Here is a 26,341-nt window from a genome sequence, read left to right on the forward strand (position 1 = left end):
TGGCATGAACAAGGATCCTTTGATGTGATCAAGCTTTACTAAATTATAGTAATAATAGTTGCACATACAGACGATCCCACATTAAACAGACTACAAAAAAATAGATCTGCTTTATTATTATTATTTTTTTTTTTGATGTACTCTTAGTCAACGGTTCTTTGTGTTGTAAAAGGTTTTTACTTTTTACTTTTCTTAAATTTTTTAGCTGTTTGAAAGGGAAACACTCTGTAGGGTTCTATAGGGAATATTTTAAGGGTCCTCTAAAACTATAATTTATTTTACCTCTCAGTTTTATGGATTTAATCTTATTCTTCTAAGACTGTCATTTGGTGTAATCATAGGATACTATGTTTTCATCCTTATGTTACTGGTATAAACATCTATTATAATTAGACAAAAAAAAATCCTGGAACATCTTTTACAGGTTATTTGGTTTGTCTCCGTGGCAAAAGCCTTTAATGTGTGTGCAGAAACCTTGTTTCAATAGGTCAGGTTTTTGTGAAACATCTCTGCTTATGTTTAGTTCTATATCATTTCTGTCACTACAGTATATCCTATTCTTACTTAGACACACAGAGCACGCTATTCAAAATGCACATGAGTGTGATTGTTAGTTCTCCATAAAGCACAAAGAAACAGATTTTATAATAGGTCATTATTATGGCTGTTTGTTTGGTATTATTTATTAAAACTGTTCTCCAGGTTCATTTTTTAGGCTGATAAATTCTCATCTTTCCCGGTACACTTTCCCAGTCCCACTCATCCAGTCCTGTTAGAGACACAGTATGCACAACCCATCAAATCTTGAGGTGGATGCACTACAACAGCAGAAGACCACATCAGGTTTCAGTCCTGTCTGACTACAACAGGAATCTGATGCTACTGCACATGTGGAAAAAAGAATCATCACCTGATCTTTTCTCCAAATTCATCATCTCCACGGTAGCCTCAGGTTCCTGATTTTAACGGATATGGAACTCTATGTGATTTCATTTCATTCAACTAGACTTGAGCATAGAAGTAATCAGAGGTGTGGTGTTGGATTTGAGTTTTTTGTAGAAATCAAAGTGAAGCAAAATACAATTCTGTCAATCATACAGCTCAGCTTTAGAGTGTTAAGGGTCGTGTTGTTTGCCTAACAGTGACGATTTTTTATTTTTTATTATTATTTTTTCATTTTTTTATTTTTAAATTAATTAATTTGTGTATTTAATTACTTAGTTAAAAAAAGCTCGAGGCAAACAGCCTGAAGTAGATGTTTTTTTCCTGGCTGCTGTGGGCGCTCATGCACCTAGTGCGCTGTGCGTAATCTGGATATTCGGTGTGTGTGTGTGTGTGTGTGTGTGTGTGTGTGTGTGTGTGTGTGTGTGTGTGTGTGTGTGTGTGTGTGTGTGTGTGTGTGTGTGTGTGTGTGTGCTTTCTACATTACGCGTGACACGACACATCAGCGATCTGCCATCAGACATTAACCTGCTGCAGGAGGAGGGCGAGAAGGAGCACAGAGGGGGTGTGTTAGTGGATGAGAAAGGAGGGATCCAGGAGCGCCGCGCTCCCCTCTGGAAAATTAAAGGCTCTAAGCCGCGCCCACGAGCCGAGCCTCTCAGAAGGTTAGACGCAGAAGCCCGATCAGATCCACGCTGGCTCGGAGGTAAACCGAGCTTTCACTGCAGAAGTGTTCTGGAGAGCTGGAGCATGCCTGCGCTTGGCGGTCAGAGATAGGGATGGAGTCGTGTCCGTTGGGGACCCTCGTCCTGATCAGCGCCTGCTGCTGCTGGTTGGTCGCGCTGGCGGAGGTAAGACTGCACCTTCATTCAGCATTTCCTTCTCTTTACGATGGAGACAAAATGACATTTACAGTATACAATTCATCCTTGGCCGCTTTTACACCTCTCTTGACGCATTGTGTTTTAGGCTGCAAATGGAACAAAAAAGTGTTTCTTTCACTCATCACACTGCAGCTTGTTACTGTATCCAGTTCTCATTGTTCAATAAAGCACCGGAATGGATTCAGGCGTCGCCGCCACCCTCTATAACACGAACAGATAGACAGATAAGGAAATGTCCATTACATGACGGGGGTTGGTTAGATGGCATCCGCACACGTGCACCAGCATCACTGTTCCCTATTTATTTCATTACTGGGCATCAAAATTACTATGGCTAAATGACTACAGTGTGCAAAGACGTTTGTCCTGTATTGTTCTTTATGTTAATGCGTTTTATCATACAAATATACAGTGTAACAGCCTTTAGTTCGACTGCTTAAATTCATTTGATTTTGTATTAACATCCATTAGTATATTAGGATATTTCTAGATTAGGATATTCAGGCTGAAACCCCTGGCAAAGATGACCCACATTCATATGGAGGCTAATATTTTTTAATGGGTGTGCTCAGGAATATTATGTTGCTACTGAGAAGAAAGCGACAAAATAGACCATATATTATACAAATAAAATCTATAGCATACATATAATTGCTGGATAATCGATTGGGTAGAGTCGAAAATGTAGGTATACGATTGTCCATAATGGCAAATGCATGGCTGTGTGTTCATGCACTACACACAGCCAAGGTAAATCACAATCAACAAATTGAATCTCTGTGTAATCTGTAGTTCACTTCAGTTCCAAAACAACATGGCATCTGTATCCAAACATCTGCTGTGGTGAAGACATATAAATAAGTAATACACCGTCTGTGTATTTTCTCATCATTATGGTTATTCTACACTACCGACAAACGAATCTGAGGACCTCAGAGATATTGCATTTCAGAGTATAGTCCTAATTATATCTTATTCTACAGTACAGTATATACAGTATCGTTGTCATTTATTTGATCAAAACAGTGATGTGCTTATGTTTTAATGTCTTTGTGCTTTGTGCCATGTTCAGAAATGAATGTCTTTATTTTATAATGTTTACTTATAGTTGTTAATATGTACATTTTTTTGATATACTGTATGTTAAGTAACATCACACTATTGGATGCTGTAGAAAGTAAACTATCACAGGATTTGGTTCATTATAAAAATCAGAGTTACCGTGTTGTAAATTGCCACATAAAGTGCAGCCTTTTTTAATGTTTTAATAAGAAGGTTTCTCCTAAGGTATGTTTTCTTTGCTGCCAGGATGTACCCCATCTGGCACTGCCTGGTCTCAGCTGCTGCTTCAGTTGAAGATTGACAGATGCAATTACGGATTTAACTGACCGCAGTGTGTTGATATGAGCACAAATATCTCAGCTCATAACTGAGTCTTGTATCTGAATGTAACACAATTAGCTTGGTGGTACCTTGCTCATTCCCTAGAGTATTTCAGCAAATGTAAATTAATAAAGACTTTTCATGTTTTTGTCTGTAGACATGCAAAACTAACGTGTGGCTGCATGTTGGGTTAATTTACTACAGAATAGAGAGAACATTTGAAGATGATTTAGATAGTTTATATAAATGCATTTGCTTGTAAAAGAAAAAAAAACAGAATGGCCTATAATGGTCAGAATATATCTAATAGTCTGTAGTGGACTGTTTAAATACTTCAGTTATAAATAAGGTCTCACATATCTCATTATTTTCCATATCACACAGATCAGAAAAAAAAAAATCGAGAAATAATGTATAAACACGTTGACTTTGACCAAGGTCGGAGTGGTGGTCATGACTGAAACTACTGTAAGCTTTTAATTGCAGCTTTTGTATTATCTTTTTTATTTCCATTTGCCATTTTTCAAATTCAGTGAGCAAATCCTGCACACTTATTACAACCAGTGATAACTTCTTTGTTCCATCTGTAATGATTGGGTTGTCTGGTTCTCAGATAAAGTTTTTTTTTTTTTTTCACAAAAAAACTGTATCCTCAATTATTTTCAGTGTTCCACCTTTCCTTAAAAAATCTTGCTGGTTTTAGAGGTCATGTGGGCAGAACTTGAGCTCAGTGTCAATGTTGAATGAAACTAATGAAGCTAATCCTGGATAGAGTGGAATAGGTGGTAATCCTCAAGCACAAGGTCAGGGCTGTGTAGTGGATGTACAGAACCTCACGGTTAAACTTCTATGGTGAGATTTAAATCCAATTAAGTCCAATTTGAACCTACTTCCTATTTTTTTCTTCTGGGAGCGGGGAGTCCTTATTTTGCTTTGAATATCACATGAACGGTGTCTGTACCAAAACATTTTAGAGCACACTGTCGATTTCATTTATGGACAAATGATTCAGTGTCAGCCTTTTGTTATCAGATTCCTCACTCGAGTACAGAAGGTTGTTGAAAATTCAATTTGATTGTTGGATTCGATGATGAATTCCAGACACGACACAGATGTGCTACAGAATACAGTTTGCTTTGAAACTCTCCCGAACTTCAGCGACTGGGACAGAATAGTGAAATATATATTTGACACAGTCATCATATAGACAGCACATTTAGTTTTTGAAGTAAAGCAATAAATGAAATGGCTGTCAAATGGCAATTACAGCACAGTATAAGAAAAAAAAAGCAGATTATAAAATGTCCCGAGTTAAATATTTAGCAGATATAATCTATTATGATGTCTGTAGTTCTGCCACAAAGCCACTCATGGCTGCTGCTGATCTGTGTGAGAGAGCGTGGGTAGAGACAGAACACACTGTTGTTTAAATGTGTGTCACGTTTAAGAAGATAAAAACTCAGGGTTTTTTTTCTGCAAAAACAAGCAGTAGCTCATGCTGAACATCTCTTCTCTTTTTCTGTCAGCTTCTTGCGTCTGAACTGTCTGTACGTTCTTTCCGCAGGTGATTGGCGATGATAGCTACCTGAATGAAGTTCAGAATACAGGTGAGTCCGATGACATGTTATGACACGTGACAAATCATTGAAGACAGATAGTATAACTACATGGTGCACATAAGAATCGGGAAGAGATTGCATATTCTTTGACAATATCAAAGAAGACTGTGCATAAATCATTCACTAACTGTGCATGGGGCATTTAAATATGACCCATTATTACCATTATTTAGGTTACTAGTAATAAGACTTCTGGCTGGTCGATGAAGGCAGTTGCCCCATGATGGTTTTTGATCTTATACTGATTCTTATCAGGTTTCTTTTCTCCTTTGTTCTCTCGTACACCCGACAGCATGAAATTACCCAGCATCAATCCCACAGTGCTAATGACTCGGTGCTTTGATGCAACTGCATCCAGACTGATAAACAGCACAGACGGGCTCAGCCAACCACAGGGCTGCATGGGGTCTTGAGTAGATAGAACTCAAATTAAGTTATTTGTCTTTTCCAAAAAAAAAAAAAAAAAATCTCTGAACAGGATTTGGCAAGTGCTCAAGCATTACATGGATGTGAGTGTTATAGTAATTTCTCTTTGTTTCTTTGTCATTATTGTCATTAGCCACATCTAGACCAAAATGGTAGAAGCTATTTCCTTAGTCACCAGGGTGTGTATAGGAATGTTCTGAACCTTGCCCATTCTCAAAAAATAGAAGCTATTTATTTGTTACAACAGATATGAACAGAAAATGAATAAATGAATGTATGATTTCTGTCCAACATGCAGCACCTCACAAGCACCTACAGGTAACACGCTCCCGTGTTAGTCAACATGTTGTACATGAACCGTATCAAGAACGTATTGTGAAAGGGATAATTGATTATTGGGAAGAGAAAGTATAAGCAGTCCCATTGCACAGCGCTGAAAAGTAATGTGTCCCAGGACTGTGTATGGATGCTTTGTGTGAATTATATGAGTCCTGGTGCCATTCGTTCTGCTCATGCTCACTCAGTAGCACAGGAATGGAGCATGAATAATCACCCACGAAGCACCAATCTACAAACCCTGGCTGTTGCTTTCTTCTTTCCTCCTCCAGTGGTAACGTGCAGTGTATTTAATATCTTTTCTTGCTACATAAATGCACAAAAGGACATCTGAAAAAATGTCACATCTTATTTGATTACGTGATTTTTTTTCCCCCACCAGACTGATTCTGTGCTAGTTTCATTTTTAATGTGTGGAAACCAAGTAGGCTTTTGAGCTCAGATTGGATTGCATATTTCTGTCTATTTTAATATTTGACCAGAAACACAGGAAGGCTACAGTCCTTTCTCCCATGATGTTTCTTTGGCAGTCCTGTGCTTCCGATAGCTTTGATATTCTGTCCCAGACCCCATATCTGATCTACATGCATATTTCTGTTTACTCTGATATGAAAGTAATATCAAGTGAAGATGAATGTCACCACAGTAATGATGGGGATTACTGAACAGTTCGGTGTGCAGGTCTGAGATACGAGTGATTTTGTGTGCTCAAATCATTTGTGATCAAGCGCTTGGCAGAAACTTATAGTAATAAAACATTCTAGACTTTTACAACAGAATTATATTTTGCTAAAAAATTAGTATTTATTACTTCGGGGCAGCATAATAATTAATAAACATTCTATGAATGTTAACCAATGAAAGTCAGACATGGAATTATTTTCAAAAATAAACTCATGGAACAGGCCTAGACAAAAATGATGGTACCCCTAACTTACTATTTTGAGGTTTCCTCCCCAGTCCACATGTTGTAGGCTAATTGGCATCGCATCTCTACATTGTCAAAAATGTGCTCCAGTTTCCCTGCGACCCCGTGTAGATGTGTGTAATGCAGGTGTATGTGTGTAGGTACAGAAAATGGATGGCTGGTGGGTTACTGGGTTTCAAGTATAGTTATTTGAAGTCATATCCAGTGATATAGTCATAGAAGTATGACTCAGTGTGATTCAATGTTGTGTCCTAAGCCTTGTTTTTTTTTTTCTTTTCCATCCCAATTTGCTCATGTATCTCCACATACGGTAACACAGTCATAACCGATCATTTGAACAATCCAAACGTGACAAATTATTTACATTGCTTTTTCAGCAGACACATCAGTGGTATAAAGCCTATTTTAAGCCCTAGTTTTAGGCCTTTTCTTCTAACATCTCTTTCATTTGATCCCATGATACAGAAACGGTTAACTCTGGCAAATAGTTATATACTAATTTAATAAGATAAGAATCTTCTCTCAGTACCGACAAAGCTAAATCAGCCTGGCTGCATGCCCTGATGTCCTGTTTTCTTATTTTATTTTTACCTTCTCTAGTCCATCTTATATATGCTCTTGATGATTTGTTCTTGATAAGTTCTAAGCAGATTTGGCAAACAATTTAAAATCCATCTGCAATGAAAGTTGAACTTCATGGGTCTGTGAGAAGACAGATTTTTTTGTTTTCTTACAGCCAATTTATCTGCAGCTTTATTTCAACCCCCCTCCACACATCTTTATGTACTCAATTAAGTTGAAATACACAATGAGTGATTTCCCCAGGGGTGAAGCTCAAGTTGGCACAACTCATTTTGAAAAAGCTCTTAGTCATTCTGCCTTAATATCTCTAATTCAGCTCGGCTTTAATTGCAGTTGGACCATTTAAGCTTGGCTGGGGAACCATTCGTCTCCTTTCTGTTACACACACACACACACACACACACACACACACACACACACACACACACACACACACACACACAGGCACACACACACACACAGGCACACATACAGTCTTTTACACTTTTACACACATCGCCCATCTCTTTGTGCATGGTCCTGATGTTCGATGCATCTACCCTTTCTCAGGACAAAAGCATCGTCTGACTTGCCACTCTAGCCTGTGATTAACAGCTCTATCCTTTGTCAGTGATGAATATTGAGAGATAACACTGGAGCACTCTTAATATATACAGTATACTGAAGTAGCAAGATGTATGAATAAAGAATTTGCTGAGTCACGCTGTTCTAGATTTGGCTATTGAACGAATCATATGATTAGCAGGAGATTAATGAGTACAGCAGATTGAATTTTCTCCAACCTTGACTGCATTTGCATACTTTCTTTCAAACTACGGCACAATTTATGATAGATGCCAAAAAACTTAAAACATTCGATGGCATTTCCGAGGCTTATGCTGACATCGCACTGGCTGACCTTGATTCCCCAGACATAGGGAAAAGTTGCAAGAGCAACAAATTTGAGTTTCTTAGACTTTTGAGCACTGCAATCTGGCAATATACATAGTTTATTGGAAAAAAAGTATTTATTACCACAAAACCATGCTTCCATTACGTACATTTTAACATTCATTCATTCATTCATTTTCTACCGCTTATCCGAACTACCTCGGGTCACGGGGAGCCTGTGCCTATCTACCATGCATGTCTTTGGACCGGGGGAGGAAACCGGAGTACCCGGAGGAAACCTCCGTGGCACAGGGAAAAAATGCAAACTCCACACACACAAGGCAGAGGCGGGAATCAAACCCACAACCCTGGAGGTGTCAGGCGTACGTGCTAACCACTAAGCCACCGTGCCCCACATTTTAACATATCCAATAAAATATTTTTACTCTCTTGCTGCTAGCTGCTCGTTGACATTTATCTAATTGAAACACAATTGAGTTGATTTTTTTTATTTTGGGTGACTTCTACTGGCCTAAATTTCCCTCAGATGATATTGTTATTGAGGTTGTGGTCACATTTTGCACAGTCATGGGTATTTGACTTTGAGTACCTAATAATACTTAATTAATGACTATTAGTTTGTAGCAGTTATAGTCTGTGATACTGATGATGCTAAAAAAAAGTGAAATTTCAGTCTATACCCAAAGAAATACATGAGAATATTGACTTTTGAAGGATCAGAAGGGTTAACAAATACCGTATGGCAGAGATTACTGAAGGAAAGAAGCTCTGCATTGACTGCATTTTCACAGCCCATATGGTACAAGGAAGTATCTTCAGGTGGGGTTTCCTTTCCCTCAGCACGTGAGCGTTTTCTATGTGCACTCCCTGTTATTTTTACCATGTGTGCTGTAGTGTATTGTATAGATTGTATATTGAAACAGTCAGTCATGTAGGCATAGAACAGTTAGGTAACACTTTTAGCTTATTTACATAAGCAAAATAAAAGTCTAGTATTCAAGTAGTCAGTTTTCATAAAATCCCCCCATTTTGGCTGTAGTAATTACATTCTTCATTGCCCAGTGACCTAAATGACATGAAAGACATTTCATGTGCCTTTCAAGGTTAGTCAGAGCACCATCTTCATGCTTTGAAAACTTGCCCATTTCTTGAAGATTCTGGACTAAATCCCACTGGGCTTCTTTGCTGTGAGCAAGGCAGGCGAGCAGCCCGGTTGTTCAATTCTCTTGTTTTCTTTTCCTTCTCCAAGCTTGAGGCTGAGAAATCTGAACACAGAACGGGTTTTGAGAAGACGTGAGAGCCAAGGCAAGTGTTCATGGGAGATAAATTCAGCAGTTCTGCAGTACAGGCTTCACTTCCAATATGCTGTGGGCTAGGACTTGGACTTTTGCACAAAAAAAAAAAAAAAAACCTCTCTTCCTATTTCTGAGATTATTCCAGACTTATAATTAATATGCAGCATGCACGAAAAGGCAGGAGCCATTAAGAGTAAACCTGCTTATATTTAAATGTGCATATATTATTTACAGCATGTGCTCTACATATGGCCTATACATTTTCTCAGCCAATGTAATTCATTTAGCAGACTTTGCTTAAATTATTCATATCAACATATTTTGTCAACAAATTCCCATTGTTTCTGACATTCTGTACGTCACATGGTTTCCTCCCCCGGTCCAAAGACATACATGGTAGGTTGATTGACATCTCTGGAAAATTGTCCATATTGAGTGAATGAGAGTGTGTGTGCCCTGCGATGGATTGGCACTCTGTCCAGGGTGTATCCTGCCTCGATGCCCGACGACGCCTGAGATAGGCACAGGCTCCCCGTGACCCGAGTAGTTCGGATAAGTGGTAGACAATGAATGAATGAATGAATGAATGAATGAATGAATGAATGAATGTCACATATTTAACCTCTTTATCATTGTAAAGGTCACAGTACATCATGTGAACACTGGGCACAATACATGTTGGAACACAATATCATTGCAGGGCACAAATCCTCACAAATATTCGCACCATATTCTTGGAAGTGGGAAAAACAGAACTTGAGAAATTCTGGACAGATAGTAACTTGAGCTCAGAATCACGGCATAGATGCTACGTGCGGAGTCACCATGTTTGCATTAAGTTGGAATGATTCCAGTAATATATACAGTAGGATGTGTCTCTTTTGTTACTTCACATGCAAGTATTTTACAGCCAACTTCTAGATTTCTTCTTCATTTTGCAGTCCCTCTCTCCTGCTCAGAAGGTTTCACTGAGTTTGGATACTACAATGGCACAGTGTCTCAGACTGATTCAGGCTCACCATGCCTGAAGTGGACAGAGTTTCCTGATTATGTGCAGCAATACCCTGACCGAGGCCTGGGAGAACACAATTACTGCAGAAACCCAGATCGTGAATCCAACCCCTGGTGCTTTTTCAGACAAAGCTCCGGTGCCATTGGCTGGGCATACTGTGACTGCCACCAGGGTAAGACAGCCTGTCCTAAATCATCACCATTCTATCATGATGATGTAGTATTCATTTCCATTTGCTCTTCATCCATTAACATTCCCCATAAATTCACTACTCCCTAAATTAAAGACATAAAATACAATATCTGACAAAAATCAAGCAAATAATCTAAATATTTTCAGTAACACTAACTAATGATATTTCAAATGAAGTCTTGTCATGTTCCATACGAAGATTTAGCCTTTTTACGTATATTTTTACACATCTATGACTAAGACAGATTGTCCAAACACAGGTAATAATACCGAGTATCAGTAGAAAACAATACAGTACTTTTTTTAAATATCATCTTTTCACAAATCCGTTGTCTAGCATCCACACGTTCATTTTTTGTTGCCGTTCAAAATGTTTTTAAAGTATATGCCTGCCGATAAGCTCAGGGAAGAAAAAAACTGAACTGTTGAGAGATGTACAGCATGTCTATGACATTTTTAGAAGTGCTTTTCAATAAGTATATCCAGGATGCTAATGGTGAGTCGATGTTATACGACTAGTTTCTGAGCGTTGTATTTCTGAGCGTTGTATTTCTGAGCGTTGTATTTCTGAGCGTTGAGTCATTTATATTAATTTTCAGACACATACTGTACAGTACTTGTGTGAATTCTCTCTCTTTCTCATTTTCTCTCTTTCTTTGCCTCTTGCTAGCATTTCCTCACTGTCTCTATCTGTCTCTCTCTCTGTCTGTCTGTCTCTTGCTCGGTGTGTTTAGGTGCAGTCAGGCTGGTCGGGGGCTCCTCATCTAAGAGTGGACGTCTTGAGGTGTACTTGAATGGTCAGTGGGGATCTGTGTGTGACACTCACTGGACTGACCGAGATGCCAGTGTGGTCTGCAGGCAGCTTGGTCAGGGGTATGAGCGCCAGTGTTTATGAGATTTATTTCAGATAATATTTGAGATTCTCTGTGCGTTTCTTCACTGTTTTTTTCCTTGCTGTAATCAAGAGGACTAAATGATCATTTATTTAGTTTATGTTTTGATGCAAACAGATGTAAACATTCTGTTCTTTATATCTGCAGTGAGATCGGCACCGCGCTTCAGCACTCCTACTTCGGTCCTGGTTCTGGCCTCTTCCACTACACGCGCCTTGGCTGCCGTGGCAACGAAAGCTCTCTCCTAGAGTGCCGAAGCAGGAAATTTGTAACCAACGACTGTAACCATGGCAACGAAGCTGGGGTGTTGTGTGCACCACCTGAAGGTCAGGAGGTTTCCAGTGAGATTCTTGATGCTGTGACCTTTTGAGTGTCAAATACAAAACAGCCTCCTACACACGCATGCTTACAAGAAGAGCTTTGTGTTGAGTGAGTTCAGAAAGTGTTTGCATCTAGAAAGGAGGAGGGAGAAAAACGGAAAGAAGAACACGGAGTAGGTGGAGGAGAGGATTAATAAGAATGTCTTCTTGTATTTTATGCAGTTTTCCAGCTGATAAGGCAGTGTTCTTTGTACTTAAGTATCATCATTTATACAGTAGAGATATAATAGCGAGGTTAAAAAAAAAAATTCGGACAAGATGAAAAAAGAACGAGACACAAGATATGCCAGACGATGAACTACGAGGGAGAGAAATACAGAGATAGAAAGATGATATACAGAGTTTTGAAAGCCAGGTTCTTGCTTATGGATACCTGTTTACCTGCTGTGAGTACACAGAGACTTGATTAGCTCCTACTATTATACTTAGTGTTTTCAAGGTACAGAAGTAAATAGAAGATCTTAACACCGATTTAAACGACAGGCTTATAAACAGATATATAGAAATCAGTCTGTAAATGTATGCTCGTGTCTTATATCACCGTGTGTGTTGAGAGCCGATGTTATTTGTATTATTTTTTTAACCAGGCACTGGCCCCCCTCTCAGACTGGTGGGAGGGGAGGAGGATTTTGAGGGGAGGGTGGAGATCTATCACAATGGCCTCTGGGGAACCATATGTGACGACCAGTGGGACGACATGGATGCTGAAGTTGTATGCAGACAGCTTGGGCTCGTGTGAGTTTAGGCATTCACATTTGATACAGTACATTACCCATTATGTTTCAGGTCCTGTGAGAACAGCAACAATCTGTGGTTCTTTAACTGAGTCTTAAAAATCCTCCTCTAAAACACTGCACATGACCTTCACAACTTCACCACTCAGAAGGACTTTTCCCTGCAAGTGCTTTCTCTTATTTGTATGTATGTGTGTGTGTGTGTGTGTGTGTGTGTGTGTGTAGCAGGAAAGCATGGTGTGACTAAATAATTGATATCATGCTGTGGTATTTTTACTGTTAAAAATACCACACAGATATAGAGCCTTGTCTTTGTTGTAGTAGTAGAAAGAATCAGTGTTCTAAATGATGTTAGTTAATGCCACTTTAACAATAAACAGGGCTGTCAAGTGTCACGCATTGAGAGTGACAGTCACGCATTTGGGTCTTTTCTCACGATCTCCCACCACACATTGTATTTTCGCAGAAAACTTTTTGACTATTTATCATATATTTAATAAGCCGTAGCGCCCAAAATGTATCAGTCCGCACCGCTGTCTCTATGGAAACGGGCAGGAATCAAGCGCGTCTCCCCTGGAGTTCTTAGTCGAGCCTGACACTTATCAGCCAATCAAAAAAGGAGGCTACACAATAGCCAATCAGAAAATAGCACTATCTCGGTAAGATTGAACGCAACAACCAATTTAAAAAAAAAAAACATTAGCGAGGGTATTTTCGATGGTCGGTTTAAACAAAACCTCGACACGAAACAGTTTGTCTCTGGATGGGACATTGTCCTCAATCATGACCCTAAAAATGTCTGGGCTTGTGTCGAACTGTTTTAAATGGGAGCAACATTACAAATGATAAAGGAGTCCAAACACAATAAACAACACCAGTCATAATTTCTCTCTCTCTCTCTCTCTCTCTCTCTCTCTCTCTCTCTCTCTCTCTCTCTCACACACACACACACACACACACACACACACACACACACACACACACACACACACACAAATTAATACATGGAAATTAAACAAATACCTTTGGGGGTTGGAAATGTCACGCTTGCCTGTCTTCAAAACTTGATAGGCCTAAATATATTATTTATAAAAAGTATACCTAATACATATGCCTTCATACCTAATGTCTAATTTGTTTTAATATTAAGAACGTGAACCCTGAATAACATCTGTATAAACTTATGTGGTCGTATTTCTTGGTCAGGGGCATTCCAAAGGCCTGGTCATGGGCTCATTTCGGACAGGGCAGAGGACCAATCCAACTAGATGCTGTGCAGTGCACAGGAAATGAACTCTCACTGGATGAATGCCCTCACAGTGGCTGGGAACAACACAACTGTGACCACATGGAGGATGCTGGCGTGTCATGCAACCCATATACTGGTCAGGACACACACACAAACACACACAAACACAGGTGCAGACATACACTTTCTCTCTCTTATTCACTCTTTAGCGCAGCTAGACTGTCTTGTACTGTCACATATATTGACTATGATAGACTTCTTGATTTATTACATTCACATAACCATGTGTTTGTAGATATAGACTGACTGTAGCTCATCTGTAGCTATGTACACTTTATCATAATTAACATTTCATACATTTATAATTATCAATAAAGGCACAAAAAAACAACAAAGGGTGTTTACATTTGGGGTTGATACTAACAAATAGCTTCACGTGTTTATTAAAAAGTAAACCAAAATTAACACGATTTCACATCAGTTTAGCATTTAAAGAAAATGTTTGCATATATTATTAATGGTGCTTGCAAAGCAACATTCTTGTTATCTTGCATACTGAGATATTCTTTTTCCGGACAAAACTTCGGCACATACAGTAACTTGCCCCGCAGCTTTTGTTCTAGACCCATGAATGAGGTGACAAATCGACCGGCTCATTAAGGAGAGGTGTGCAATGACTTTTAGAAGCGATCCGACCAACGATGTTCACCCGGCGGATGAAAAAGTGGCCAAAAAAAGTCCCATAGACTTGAATAGGAAATTCCTAAAATTTTACCCTAGCAACCGAGTGCCGAGATTTGCCACGTGCAAGCAGCACCATTCACATTTTCTTCAGGAAATGTACATTCTAGTTTATATTTATTATCTGATTTTTTTTAAAAATCTAGAAAATCTTAATGTACTTTACTTAAATGAGAGATGAAATATATGTAACTCTCTTTAGACCATCATGGCACTGCCATAACAATTACACAAATCAGAATGATGCCCTAGTCAGTTCAATCATTTTCACATTCACTATGGTACAGTATTACACTGTACATTCACCCCAGAGCTTCTTTAGAAAGTTTAAGCTTTGTCACATCATCTCCATTATGTCACTCTGACAATCTACTTTTTTTTTTTTTTTTTTTTAATAAATGAAGGGATCTGTAGATATCATATAGCTCTAACTACACCCTTAAGTAACATATGTCCTATTTTCATCTAAACAGCTTGGAAACAGAGTGGTATAGTGATATCTGGCAAAATGATGTCAGTTATCTATATTATTCGTTTTTCTTTATGTAATCACAGCATTTTTTGCATTCATTTGCTGTTTGCAAAGGGCGAGGGGCATCATCAAATATCCCTCTCACCCCAACCACAGACTGTTTACACTTCTCCCATCGGCAAGACGCTACCGTTGTCTCAGAGCCAGAACAAATAGACTGAAAAATAGATTTTTTCCCGTGGCTGTTTCTGCACTGAACAGCTGATATGGTGTTAACAATCACCACTGCACTGTCACTTTTCTTCCATGTTTTGCACTATTTTGCACCACTTTAAAATCATGCATCCTTGCACCACCCAAAAACTATTTTCAATACACTTCTGTATGTCCATCCATATATAATGTTTGCCTCACACCTCCGGCGTTGGGGGTTCGATTCCCGCCACCACCTTGTGTGTGTGGAGTTTGCATGTTCTCCCCGTGCCTCAGGGTTTTCTCCGGGTACTCCGGTTTCCTCCCCCGGTCCAAAGACATGCATGGTAGGTTGATTGGCATCTCTGGAAAATTGTCCGTAGTGTGTGAATGCATGAGTGAATGAGAGTGTGTGTGTGTGTGCCCTGCGATGGGTTGGCACTCCGTCCAGGGTGTATCCTGCCTTGATGCCCGATGACGCCTGAGATAGTCACAGGCTCCTCGTGACCCAAGGTAGTTCGGATAAGCGGTAGAAAATGAATGAATGAATGAATGAATGAATGAATGAATGAATATATTCATAATGACATTCCTTTTGTACAGCTATATCTGTCATACCACTTCATACTGTATCATACTTATATAAAAACCACACTACTGTATATTTACCCTTATTCAGTTATATGAACACATTACTACACCTGCTGTACAGTATAACCTCATACCCTTATTTATTACACTGCCACTTGTAAATAAGCCATCTATGCACTTCTGGTTAGATGCTAACTCTGTACATGTACCTTGCACAATGACAATAAAGTTGAATCTAATCTAATCTAATCTCATGTAATCTAATCTAATTTGGACAAAAAAAGGCATGTTATAGCAAGTGACTAAGAAGATTGAATGTAAAAAGAGCAAATAAAACAGGACCGAAGTTGGAAGTCTGCTGGGTTGGTTTTTACAGACGGAGTGGTGAGATTGGTAGATGGAGATAACCCGTGGGAGGGCCGTCTGGAGGTGTATCACTCTGGAGACTGGGGCACAGTCTGTGATGACAACTGGACTGAGCATCATGCACAGGTGGTGTGCAGACAGCTAGGATTCAGGTACTCATACTGTACATTTCAATGCTCGCATTATAACTATGGATGGTTTCAGCAATGATCTGTTCACATCAGCACGCTTAGTACATTGTATCACAAGTCTTCAGTCAAGTACTTTACAAATTGGAGAGTGGTAGAGTTGGAGAAATGTCTTAAATATACTTACAGTATTACTTACATTGGATGGCGTATATACAGTAGCATATTTTTTATATTAGATCCATGATAAACGATTTATTAGGTTTGGGGTTTAATCATCTACACACTATGCTCAGAGATCAATTATCTCACAGATTCTCAAGCAATGAGACATTTCAGTTCTAAAGCGGATCAGCGGGGTTCGGCTTATCTTTAGAAAATCTTGAATTCAGTCAAATTATGCACCATCACAGATCCAGATTAGTAGCCTCTGTGTGGCTTTTATAGGCTTTTTTGTGATCTCCAAGTTGATAATACATTATGAGCTCATAATGTATTATCAAGTGTATTTATTTTAATACTCATATGGCTGGTGTACTAAAACAAATATAAAACATGTAAAGTTATTTACGTGGATATCTTTTGCCAGGACTTATAGTACAACGCATGGATAAAATATATTACGTACTATAATAACCCTTTGTTGGTAAAGTATGCTGTATCGTTGTTGGTGTATCCGATGAAGTAAAATTAAAAAAAAAAAAATCTTTAACAAAATAAATTATTTCTAGAGAAGAAATATTTTGTGAGATTTGCAAGATCGCTGTCAAGACTTTGCCTGCTTAATGCTTGCGTTGTTAATAATGCATGAAAGCCATTAGGGGCCAGTTAGCATTAGGAAAATGAACAAATGCTGACAGTTAAGGGTTTATTTGACACAGAAAACACAATGAAGTCTGGTTCATTAATGTAAAAGCTATATGTGTGTGTGTGTGTGTGTGTGTGTGTGTGTGTGTGTGTGTGTGTGTGTGTGTGTGTGTGTGTGTGTGTGTGTGTGTGTGTGTAGGGGAAGTGCAGAGGTGGCTCCTGCTGGGGTGTTTGGTGAGGGAACAGGCCTGATACTGATGGATGATGTGCAGTGTGAGGGAACTGAGTCCTCACTGCTCGAGTGCAAACACAGCGTGTGGGGTCGGCATGACTGCTCTCACAGCGAGGACGTGGGCATACGGTGTCATAGAGCAGAGACTAATGACGTTCCACTTGCCCCAGAAACAACAGGTCGGGTTACTCATATTAATCAGTCATGCACTGTGTAGGCTAAACATTCTTTTTATCTGCGTGCGTGCATGTGCGTGCATGTGCGCGTGTGTGTGTGTGTGTGTGTGTGTGTGTGTGTGTGTGTGTGTGTGTGTGTGTGTGTGTGTGTGTGTGTGTGTGTTTGGGATTTTGCTGATAGACATCAGTATTTGCAACTTTCTGTCCAACATTAAAATTCAGTATGGATCTAAATGTCACTTGTTGACTTTAGCCCAAAGGGCAGAATAAATACCTTCCTGTATTGCACGTACTGCTGTCAGTAAAGATTTCTATTTGAATTTCAATAAAGCTGTTTGTAGTCCTTGAGGATCACAGCCATCTGGTTGACATTTCACTGTCACAGTGTTGTCATTTACAGCATTTACAATCCCTCAACCTGAGTCTTTTATCAGATCCTTGGGAAGTTTTCTTTTTTCATCTAAGCATCACCTCTTTAATTTATTTCTTTTTCATCAGATTTACTGTTGTATAACGACAAGCATAGTTTTAAGTTGTATAATAATATGTGTGAAAATATAAGCTGCGTCTGGAAAGAAACCGCCTGGAGGCACTCTCAACATTTCGAAACTTTTTTCTAGTTCATGATTTGATCTTTTTTTTTTTTTTGCTTCGTACTGTATCGCACCAAGTCTTATGGAAGTACTGTGCTCTCAAGGAGAAAATAAAGTGGTTGATATACAGTAAGAGATGTTTTCTTCAGTGTGACTCCTGACTGAGTTGTGGTGCTCTCAGGTCCTCTGGTGCGGCTGGCAGGCGGTGAGGGCAGGAAGGAGGGCAGAGTGGAGATATTCCTGAATGGAGAGTGGGGCGGTGTCTGCGATCATGGATGGAACGATGTCAATGCTGATGTTGTTTGTAGACAGCTTGGCTTCACGTAAGAATGACCTTTTCATGATAAGATTATAAGAGGAATAAAACTTATTAGGTTCATTGTTTTCAAGGGCTTGGTATTGTCAGTACATAGGCTATAACTTATTCATGAATTCAACTTATTCAGTCTTATCTTCTTCTGGTGCAGTGGAGTGTCTAAGGCACGGCCTATGGGCTACTTTGGCTCCGGAAAGGGCCAGATCCATTTGGCCGACGTGAGGTGCACAGGCAAAGAGTCTTTCCTGGGAGAGTGTCCTGCTAAAGGGCCAGACAGCCATGTGTGTAAGCATGGCCAGGATGCAGGTGTACTGTGTGGTTATGTTCCAGAGCCAGAGGCAGACATCGCTATAGTCGGGACCCAGACCTGCGGCATGAGAGGAGGGGCTGAAAGACGGAGCAAGAGGATAGTCGGCGGGAACAAGTCTCTCAAGTGATTGAGAACATTTGCATAGTTTTTGTTGCTGCTGAAATGTGTACGTGGTTTGAGTGATGTTTATTTTATTAACGCTTTATTATTCTTTTGTTGGTATGCTGTCAGGGGAGACTGGCCATGGCAGGCATCGCTGTGGCTCAAATCTCACTCAAGAGGATCACAGCCCTTGTGTGGGGCCACTCTCATCAACTCCTGCTGGATTCTCACTGCAGCACATTGTTTCAAACGGTGAGACTGACACCTGCTGGACATGAGCTTCAGTCTCAGCTGGCCTGCATGTAACACAAAATGTGAATGAGACTGCAAATTTCATATACTTTCCTGGTTTATAATAATAATAATAATAATAATAATAATAATAATAATAATAATAATAATAATAATAATAATAATAATAATAATAATAATAATAATAATAATAATAATAATGAACATTTTGGGAAATTTTTGACATTTCAGCAAGTGCCAAGTACACATGGTAGCTCAGTGGTTAAGGTGTTGGACTACTGATTGGAAGGTCATGGGTTTGAACCCCAGGTCCACCAAGCTGCCACTGCTGGGCCCCTGAGCAAGGCCCTTAACCCTAACATGCTCAGTTGTAAGTCACTCTGGATAAGGGTGTCTGCTAAATGCCGTAAATGTACTGTAACCATATAGGTGGATATTAGCATAATTCTGTAAAACACTTGACAAACAAAACTGGAGACACTTTTAACCACATTTGACACATTTGAGTCTCTCTCTTTCTCTCTCTCTCTCTCTCTCTCTCTCTCTCTCTCTCTCTCTCTCTCTCTCTCTCTCGCAGGTTTGGCACTGATGCGTCTCGGTATGTGGTAAAGCTGGGTGACTATCACACAGAAGAGCAAGATGACTTTGAGCGTGTGCTCACTCCAGATCATGTGGAGGTCCACAGGAAGTACAGCAGTGAGAGCTGGGAGCACGATGTTGCTCTGATCCGGCTAAAGGGAGCTGAGGGGAAGTGTGTGTCCTTCAACCCTCACACTAACGCAGCTTGTCTGCCTGCACCTGGCAGCAAGTGGGGCAAGAGACCTGCTTCATGTGTTATCACTGGCTGGGGTATGTCAGGTAAGATATGCTTCACAATGCCTTTGCATATATTAAAGAATCAGTTTGTAATTTTTTAACCCTATGATGGGTAGGAGGCAAATTGCCTTTCCTTTTCCCTTTTGCTAAAACTATGTATGCCTTGTGATTTATTCCTTAAGGGAAAAGAGACAGAGTTGAGCTGGGACCCAAACTTTGGACGACGGTTAAAAAATATGAGATCACATAACGTGTCTGATTTATAAATCGTGATTATTACAAATGGACTAATTTAGTTTGGGTCCTTGAGAAAGCCTGTTAACCATCAACTAATAATTATAAGGTGCTTTGGATAAATGAGCATCAGGTAAATGAGTAGAAATGTTCAAATGTAAGGTAAAGATACATTGCAAAGCATAGAAGCATAGAAGAAGTTGATAGCATCGCAAATTCCAACTTTCACAGTTTTCACAGTATTACTTCTCTTTTTTCTCTCAGACACTAATCGCCCTCATAGGCTGCTCCAGGCCTGGGTTCCTCTCCTCCCATCATGGCATTGTAGGAAACGATATGGTGAGCGCTTCTCCAGTCATAGCATGCTCTGTGCTGGCAGCATGACCCCTGACCCACACCAACATGCTGACAGTTGTCAAGGGGACAGCGGTGGGCCTCTGGTGTGCCAGGGCGAGGCAGGCCGCTGGGTACTCACAGGTGTCATCTCATGGGGTCACGGCTGCGGTGACCCTTCCTACCCAGGCGTGTATGCACGAGTCAGCCGCTATCTCCCCTGGATAGAGCAGGTGACACACAGCAAGGCTCCTCCCCAACACTGAACTACAACCTGACAATGATCACCAGACTCTAGTCACAGGAAGGAAGAGCCAGTCAGCATCAGGCACCATGTATTGCTCAACACTGCACTCTGCAACAGCCCTGGATCCTACTGTCTTTTACCCAGTCTTATCTCGTCTTACCTGGCATTGATTCTTTAGCATTTAGAGAACTTTGTCCTTAACATTTAGACTTTAGGTTTAATACTCTGGAAATCCAAGGTCATATTGAGTGACGTGATGTGATATTTGAAGGCAGTTAAGTGTTCTTTATTTCTGTGTTGTTGTGCTGTCCGGAGGCTGCAGTGCATGTTAATGTGTATATTATATTCAAAAGCCATTCAGTGCAGCCGCCAGTTCCTCTGCATGGTAGATAATGTGCCACAGCTTGCTGTGAGCTGGTTAATTTCTTTCTGCGGATATGTCGCTCCTCTACTGACAAAAGCAAATCTCTTTCTTAAGCCTTCGTCTACTGATTACTGTTAGTCCATTCGAAAACTTCGATTTACAGCTCATTAAGAATGAATTATTCATTAAATCTTTAATAATCATTAAGCTTACAATCAGTGTCATGACATAACCCCATGTTTTATTCACTTGACTGGTTGTTAAAAACCTGTAGGTTGTTTTCATAAAAAGGAATATTAGATAAAGCCATTATGCCATCACAAATGCCTCAGAAACAATCATTAAACATCCATTTAAGGTCAAATAGTGTTGAAATGAAGTAATTCATTATGAAAACAATTCATAATCTGGGATTGACACGTTTTTTTTTTATTCCTAAATGTTCCAAGAAACAATTCAGCATAAAATACATGTAAATATATTGCTTTCTTTTAGACTTGTCTGTTTTTTTAGACAGTAGAATATGTAGTTTAACTCTAATAGGGAATAGCCATACTTTATTTACATGGTATATACACTACAGTATACTTTTGTTTGTGACAGAACGATGACATTCCAAATGGCATTACATTAGAGCAGAAAATGTAGGTTTTTTTTGTCACACGATTTCCCAGTTTCACTTTGGCCTTCAACCTGTAAGCGTTAATGAGCTAATTGTGAAGAAATTGGGTTCATTTGTCTGGTTTTAGGGATAATCGTTTTACCTTGTCCACATGCCATGATATTACTGTTTGGCTGTATGGAGTTTGCATTACTGTATCCATCCAGTGGGTGGCAGTATTGTGTTTACTACACTACAGGTTTGGATTTCAGCTATACTGTAGGTCATATAACGTATTAGTCTTATAGAGTGTGTCCTTTGCTTTTATGCTTAGACAAATATCTGTGAATACAATATGAAATTAAGGCACAGGATCTTACTAAATGATGTTGCAGTGACATATATGGCACTTTTTTTTTTAATTTACATAAATTGGAAGGAAACAAGTAGTAAGGGCTTTGTAAAATATTACTACTTATAATTGGCTGCGTATTGACTGTAAATAAGGAGTCGAGTGATGTTGTTTTAGATACACAAGCTTTTCTTTGAATGCTAATTAATGTTTGGTGAATTATTAAGGTTCTCTGTAAATATTTCCATTAGGAAAAATGTCAGACAAGAAGGTGTAGTATTTCTTACAAATGATTAAATGTGAAGCCAGTGTTGTGTTTTCTTATTGTACGTCCATAAAGATGAGATTTGCCTATAAGTACATTTTAAACATATAACATTCTTTCCATAGATATTTTGTTCTTAACCTGTAATTTAGCGAGAGATGCAGCATAATCCCGGTAACATAAAAATGCTATCCGTTCAATCTGCCTTAATATACATAATATAATAAGGTATGCTTATTTTACAGATTTTTGCATTACAAATGATTTTGATCACACTGCAAAATTAATCATACCTTGTGAAAATATCAAGATTTTTGTCTCTGAAGGCCTGTGAAACAGACAGATGGGTTTTTAACTAAAAGAACTGTGTATGTTTGTCCTCAGTTTAATGGTGATGCCTACTCTGATCAGTTTAAGCCATGTTTTTGTGATCTGGCCTTCAGGAGAGTGCCGACCAGCACTAGGCCTTAAAAAATAAAAGACCGTTAGCTTCATTCCACATGATGAGGAAATGGGGTGATGATGTCAATTGCATGTCATACAATCATTTGTTTGTATGTGATGAACAAATCATTCAGTCTTCTGTGAAATTTCTGCTAGATCTGTAAAAGAAGATATTTTATGTGTGAAAGGTACCAAAATAAAATTTCTTCTTGTGCCATTTTTGCGGTGCTTCCTGCTTGGATTAATTAAAAAAAAATAATTTGAAAAAATAAAAAATGTTTAGAAACAGTATCCTGGAACTCACTGGCAATACCTGCTGTGTGAAAGTGCCACCTCATTGGACATATTTTCTAGCACATCCCACAGATATTTGCCCGGATTGCGGTCTGGGGAATTGGGAGGCAAAGTCAACATCTTGAGCTCTTTGTCATGTTCCTCAAACCAAACCCGTACAGCGCATCATCCTTCTGAAAGAGGACACAGACTATAGGGAATGCTGTTGCCATGAATGACTGTACTTGGTCGGCAAAAATGTTAAGGTACAGTATGTGGTACGTGTCAGAGTAACATCCTAGTAGCATTTCTTTGCCATTGTACCCTGATGTCCACATGATGTAAAAGAAAATGTGATTCATCCAACAAAGCACCCTTCTTCCATTACTCATGGTCAAGTTCTGATGCTCGTGTGCCAGTTGTAGGTGGTTTCAGGGGTTGACATACTGTAAGTGCTCCAAGCTGTGATGTACTACTGTGTGTTCTAATACCTTTCCATCAAAGCCAGCATTAACATTTTCTAGAGTAGCTTTTATGTGAGATTGGACAAGATGGGCTTAACATGTGCATCAATGACCTTTGAGTACCCATGACCCTGTTGCTGGTTCTCCAATTGTCCTTCCTTAGACCAATTTTGGTTGGTACTTTCTGCTGCATCCTGGGAAGTCTTGTCTTGTCGTCACAATTTGGCCCTGATCAAAGTACATAACAAACGTCCATTCCAACATAACAACATTAGGATAGTTCAATCTATTGACATGTGCCATTATAATGAGTGTTATTTACTGTATGTCACCTGCCAGTGGTTTAACGTTTAAAGTGTGATTTTAGTGACTATGGCCATAACAACATTATTGGAAACTGACAGGCTGTTCTGAGTATTTGAGAAATGTTTTAAGATATCTCCTGGAAGTTTTACACACAGTCTCTAGAGTTTATACAAAATAGTGCTTAAAACAAAATTCTATAATATTTTATTATTCAAAATCTTTATTTGAAATGTATCTTTTAAATCAGTTATTGCCTGCCGCATTTTCAGTTTCTAAATCCATCCGGTAAATTGGATTACAACCTTTTTCAGCTCAAATATATGCCTGAAACCCTATCATTTACAAAAAGTACATTTACATTTACAGCATTTGGCAGATGCCCTTATACAAAGCAAAGTACAAAAGTGTTTTTAAGTTTCTATCAGTGAATACAATAACACTGGTTTATAGGACACCATCAACCTAAAATTCTCTTCAGGTTTTTTTTTTAACACATACACATAAGGGGGGCACGGTGGCTTAGTGGTTAGCACGTTTGCCTCACACCTCCAGGATTGGGGGTTCGATTCCCACCTCCACCTTGTGTGTGTGGAGTTTGCATGTTCTCCCCGTACCTTGGGGGTTTCCTCCCCCCAGTTGAAAGACATGCATGGTAGGTTGATTGGCATCTCTGGAAAATTGTCCGTACTGTGTGATTGTGAGTGTGTGTGCCCTGTGATGGGTTGGCACTCCGTCCAGGGTGTATCCTGCCTTGATGCCTGATGATGCCTGTGCTCCCCATCTCAGGCGTCATCGGGCATCAAGGCAGGATACACTCTGGACGGAGTGCCAACCCATCACAGGGCACACACACTCACAATCACACAGTACGGACAATTTTCCAGAGATGCCAATCAACCTACCATGCCACTCTCATTCACCTCGGGTCACAGGGAGCCTGTGCCTATCTCAGGCGTCAATCAATCAATCTACAATGCATGTCTTTGGCCCAGGGGAGGAAACTGGAGTACCCGGAGGAAACCCCGGAGGCACGGGGAGAACATGCAAACTCCACACACAGGGAATCGAACCCCGACCCTGGAGGTGTGAGGCGAACATGCTAACCGCTAACCACTAAGCAACCGTGCCCCCCTGGGCTTCTGATAAGATGAATTTAAAGGTTGATGAACCACTGACTCAATGCTGACTGAGGCGCTGACCCAGTGCTACCTGGGTAGGTGTTTCTAATTGGTCAGTAAGTACAAAAAAAAACAAAACAAAAAAAAAACCCCAAAGAGCCACAACACTCAATCAGTGTTAGTGTCATGGAAATAGAGTCTGACCATTGGGGGCTTTGTGGGTGTTATTTTCCACTGATGGAGGAAGTAGAGTGGTTGATAAAGTGTGCATAGCAACAGATGAGCTAGTCAGTAACTGTAGAACTGACACGTGAAATCATCCCAATAACCAACTCCATCATATTCAATGTACTTTAATGGCCGAGATACATAGCTAAGACTCTAAAGGAGGAAGTGGCGGTGTGTGTTTAGAAGTTGGAGCTTTACAGAGAGCTGAGCCCTCCCCAGTGTGTGTGTGTGTGTGTGTGTGTGTGTGTGTGTGTGTGTGTGTGTGTGTGTGTGTGTGTGTGTGTGTGTGTGTGTATGACAGGGATTGAGAGAGAGAGAGAGAGAGAGAGAGAGAGAGAATCTCGGCCGGAGCGAACATGGCGGAGCGGAATGGGATGCATTCAAGCGCCGAAGGAAAGTTGCTGCTTTAATCCGAGCCGCATCGCTTTATCTGCTCTGATCGCGGATGTTTACGCGGTAAGTAGACACGTGTATAACGGAGATCTGTGAGCACATTGTGCGCTTATTCCGTAGCTGAAGCGGCGCTGTGGTTAGACGCGCTGCTGGGCTTCACTCGGCTGCGATGTGGCGAAGTCGGAGAGATGCAGTTGAGTGTGAAGCTCCAGCAGACCAAGGGCTCCATGATATATGTTATTTATACAGTAGCTGATGAACTTGATGCTTTGTACCACATTGCCAGCTTTCTGCTCCTTATTGACGAAGGATGCTGTACGTTTCATATAGAAAGTTTCGCGTTCAGGAAAAAATAAATAAAATCTTGCTCCAAACTGCGCAAAGCTGTAATTTTAGTGTTGTAATGTAACAGTAAAAGCTTTAGCTCAGATGTTTCTCTGCCTTGTTATGAGCTCATTAAAGATAGTGCACCTGCCGCGCAGTAATTACATTACATGTGATTTCATTATAGAAACAATTCTCTCAGTGAGTAAACACCAGCTCCATCCGACTCTCATCTGGACCGGGGGTTTAATCTGTTTCTGTGCACAAACGTCCACAGCCCAAATTGTCATTTAATCTGGACGACAGCCATGCATCTACTAGTACCCAGTGGCTATTTACATGCTTACTGACATGTTTATTTGTTCTTTTATTTATTTATTGACACTGTTTTGGTTACTATGTTTTCCTCGCACCTCCGGTTTGTGGTTTGATTCCCGTACAGAGTTTGTATGTTCTCAGTCTGCTTTGGGGTTTTCCTCCACCTGCACAAAGGCATGCGTTGTAGGCTGATTGGGCATCTTTAAATTGTCCATACTGTGTGTGTGTGTGTGTGTG

General features: G+C 39.9%; 2 protein-coding genes across 3 annotated transcripts in view; both read left to right on the top strand.

Moving 5' to 3' along the window:
- The first annotated feature begins 1,371 nt into the window (after nt 1-1,371).
- On the top strand, nt 1,372-22,892 carry si:ch73-127m5.1 (neurotrypsin). Its single transcript, XM_027140369.2, has 14 exons — nt 1,372-1,793; nt 4,774-4,816; nt 10,228-10,470; nt 11,225-11,363; nt 11,531-11,709; nt 12,351-12,498; nt 13,704-13,882; nt 16,119-16,260; nt 17,243-17,454; nt 18,226-18,367; nt 18,512-18,793; nt 18,902-19,024; nt 19,602-19,882; nt 20,339-22,892. The coding sequence occupies exons 1-14, from the start codon at nt 1,722-1,724 to the stop codon at nt 20,671-20,673; spliced, it is 2,520 nt and encodes an 839-aa protein (XP_026996170.2). The 5' UTR covers nt 1,372-1,721; the 3' UTR covers nt 20,674-22,892.
- A 2,309-nt stretch (nt 22,893-25,201) lies between these two features.
- Nucleotides 25,202-26,341, top strand: part of ndst2b (N-deacetylase/N-sulfotransferase (heparan glucosaminyl) 2b) — a 67,028-nt gene continuing 65,888 nt past the window's right edge. The window contains exon 1 of one of the 2 annotated variants that reach the window (XM_047817802.1): nt 25,202-25,525. The gene's annotated coding sequence lies outside the window, so the exon portion shown is untranslated. The remainder of the gene's footprint in view (nt 25,526-26,341) is intronic. The other variant, XM_027140649.2, reaches the window with a different exon arrangement.

Source organism: Tachysurus fulvidraco, chromosome 8 (assembly GCF_022655615.1).
Source record: "Tachysurus fulvidraco isolate hzauxx_2018 chromosome 8, HZAU_PFXX_2.0, whole genome shotgun sequence".
In the NCBI taxonomy this organism is placed as follows: Eukaryota; Metazoa; Chordata; class Actinopteri; order Siluriformes; family Bagridae; genus Tachysurus; species Tachysurus fulvidraco.

Bases quoted from the DNA above. Each gene is read 5' to 3' on its own strand.
- si:ch73-127m5.1 (XM_027140369.2), top strand. From the start codon at position 1,722: ATGGAGTCGTGTCCGTTGGGGACCCTCGTCCTGATCAGCGCCTGCTGC. The intron at 12,499-13,703 runs GTGAGTTTAGGC...TTTCTTGGTCAG, and splicing joins TGCAGACAGCTTGGGCTCGT to GGGCATTCCAAAGGCCTGGT. The intron at 18,368-18,511 runs GTAAGAATGACC...CTTCTGGTGCAG, and splicing joins TGTAGACAGCTTGGCTTCAC to TGGAGTGTCTAAGGCACGGC.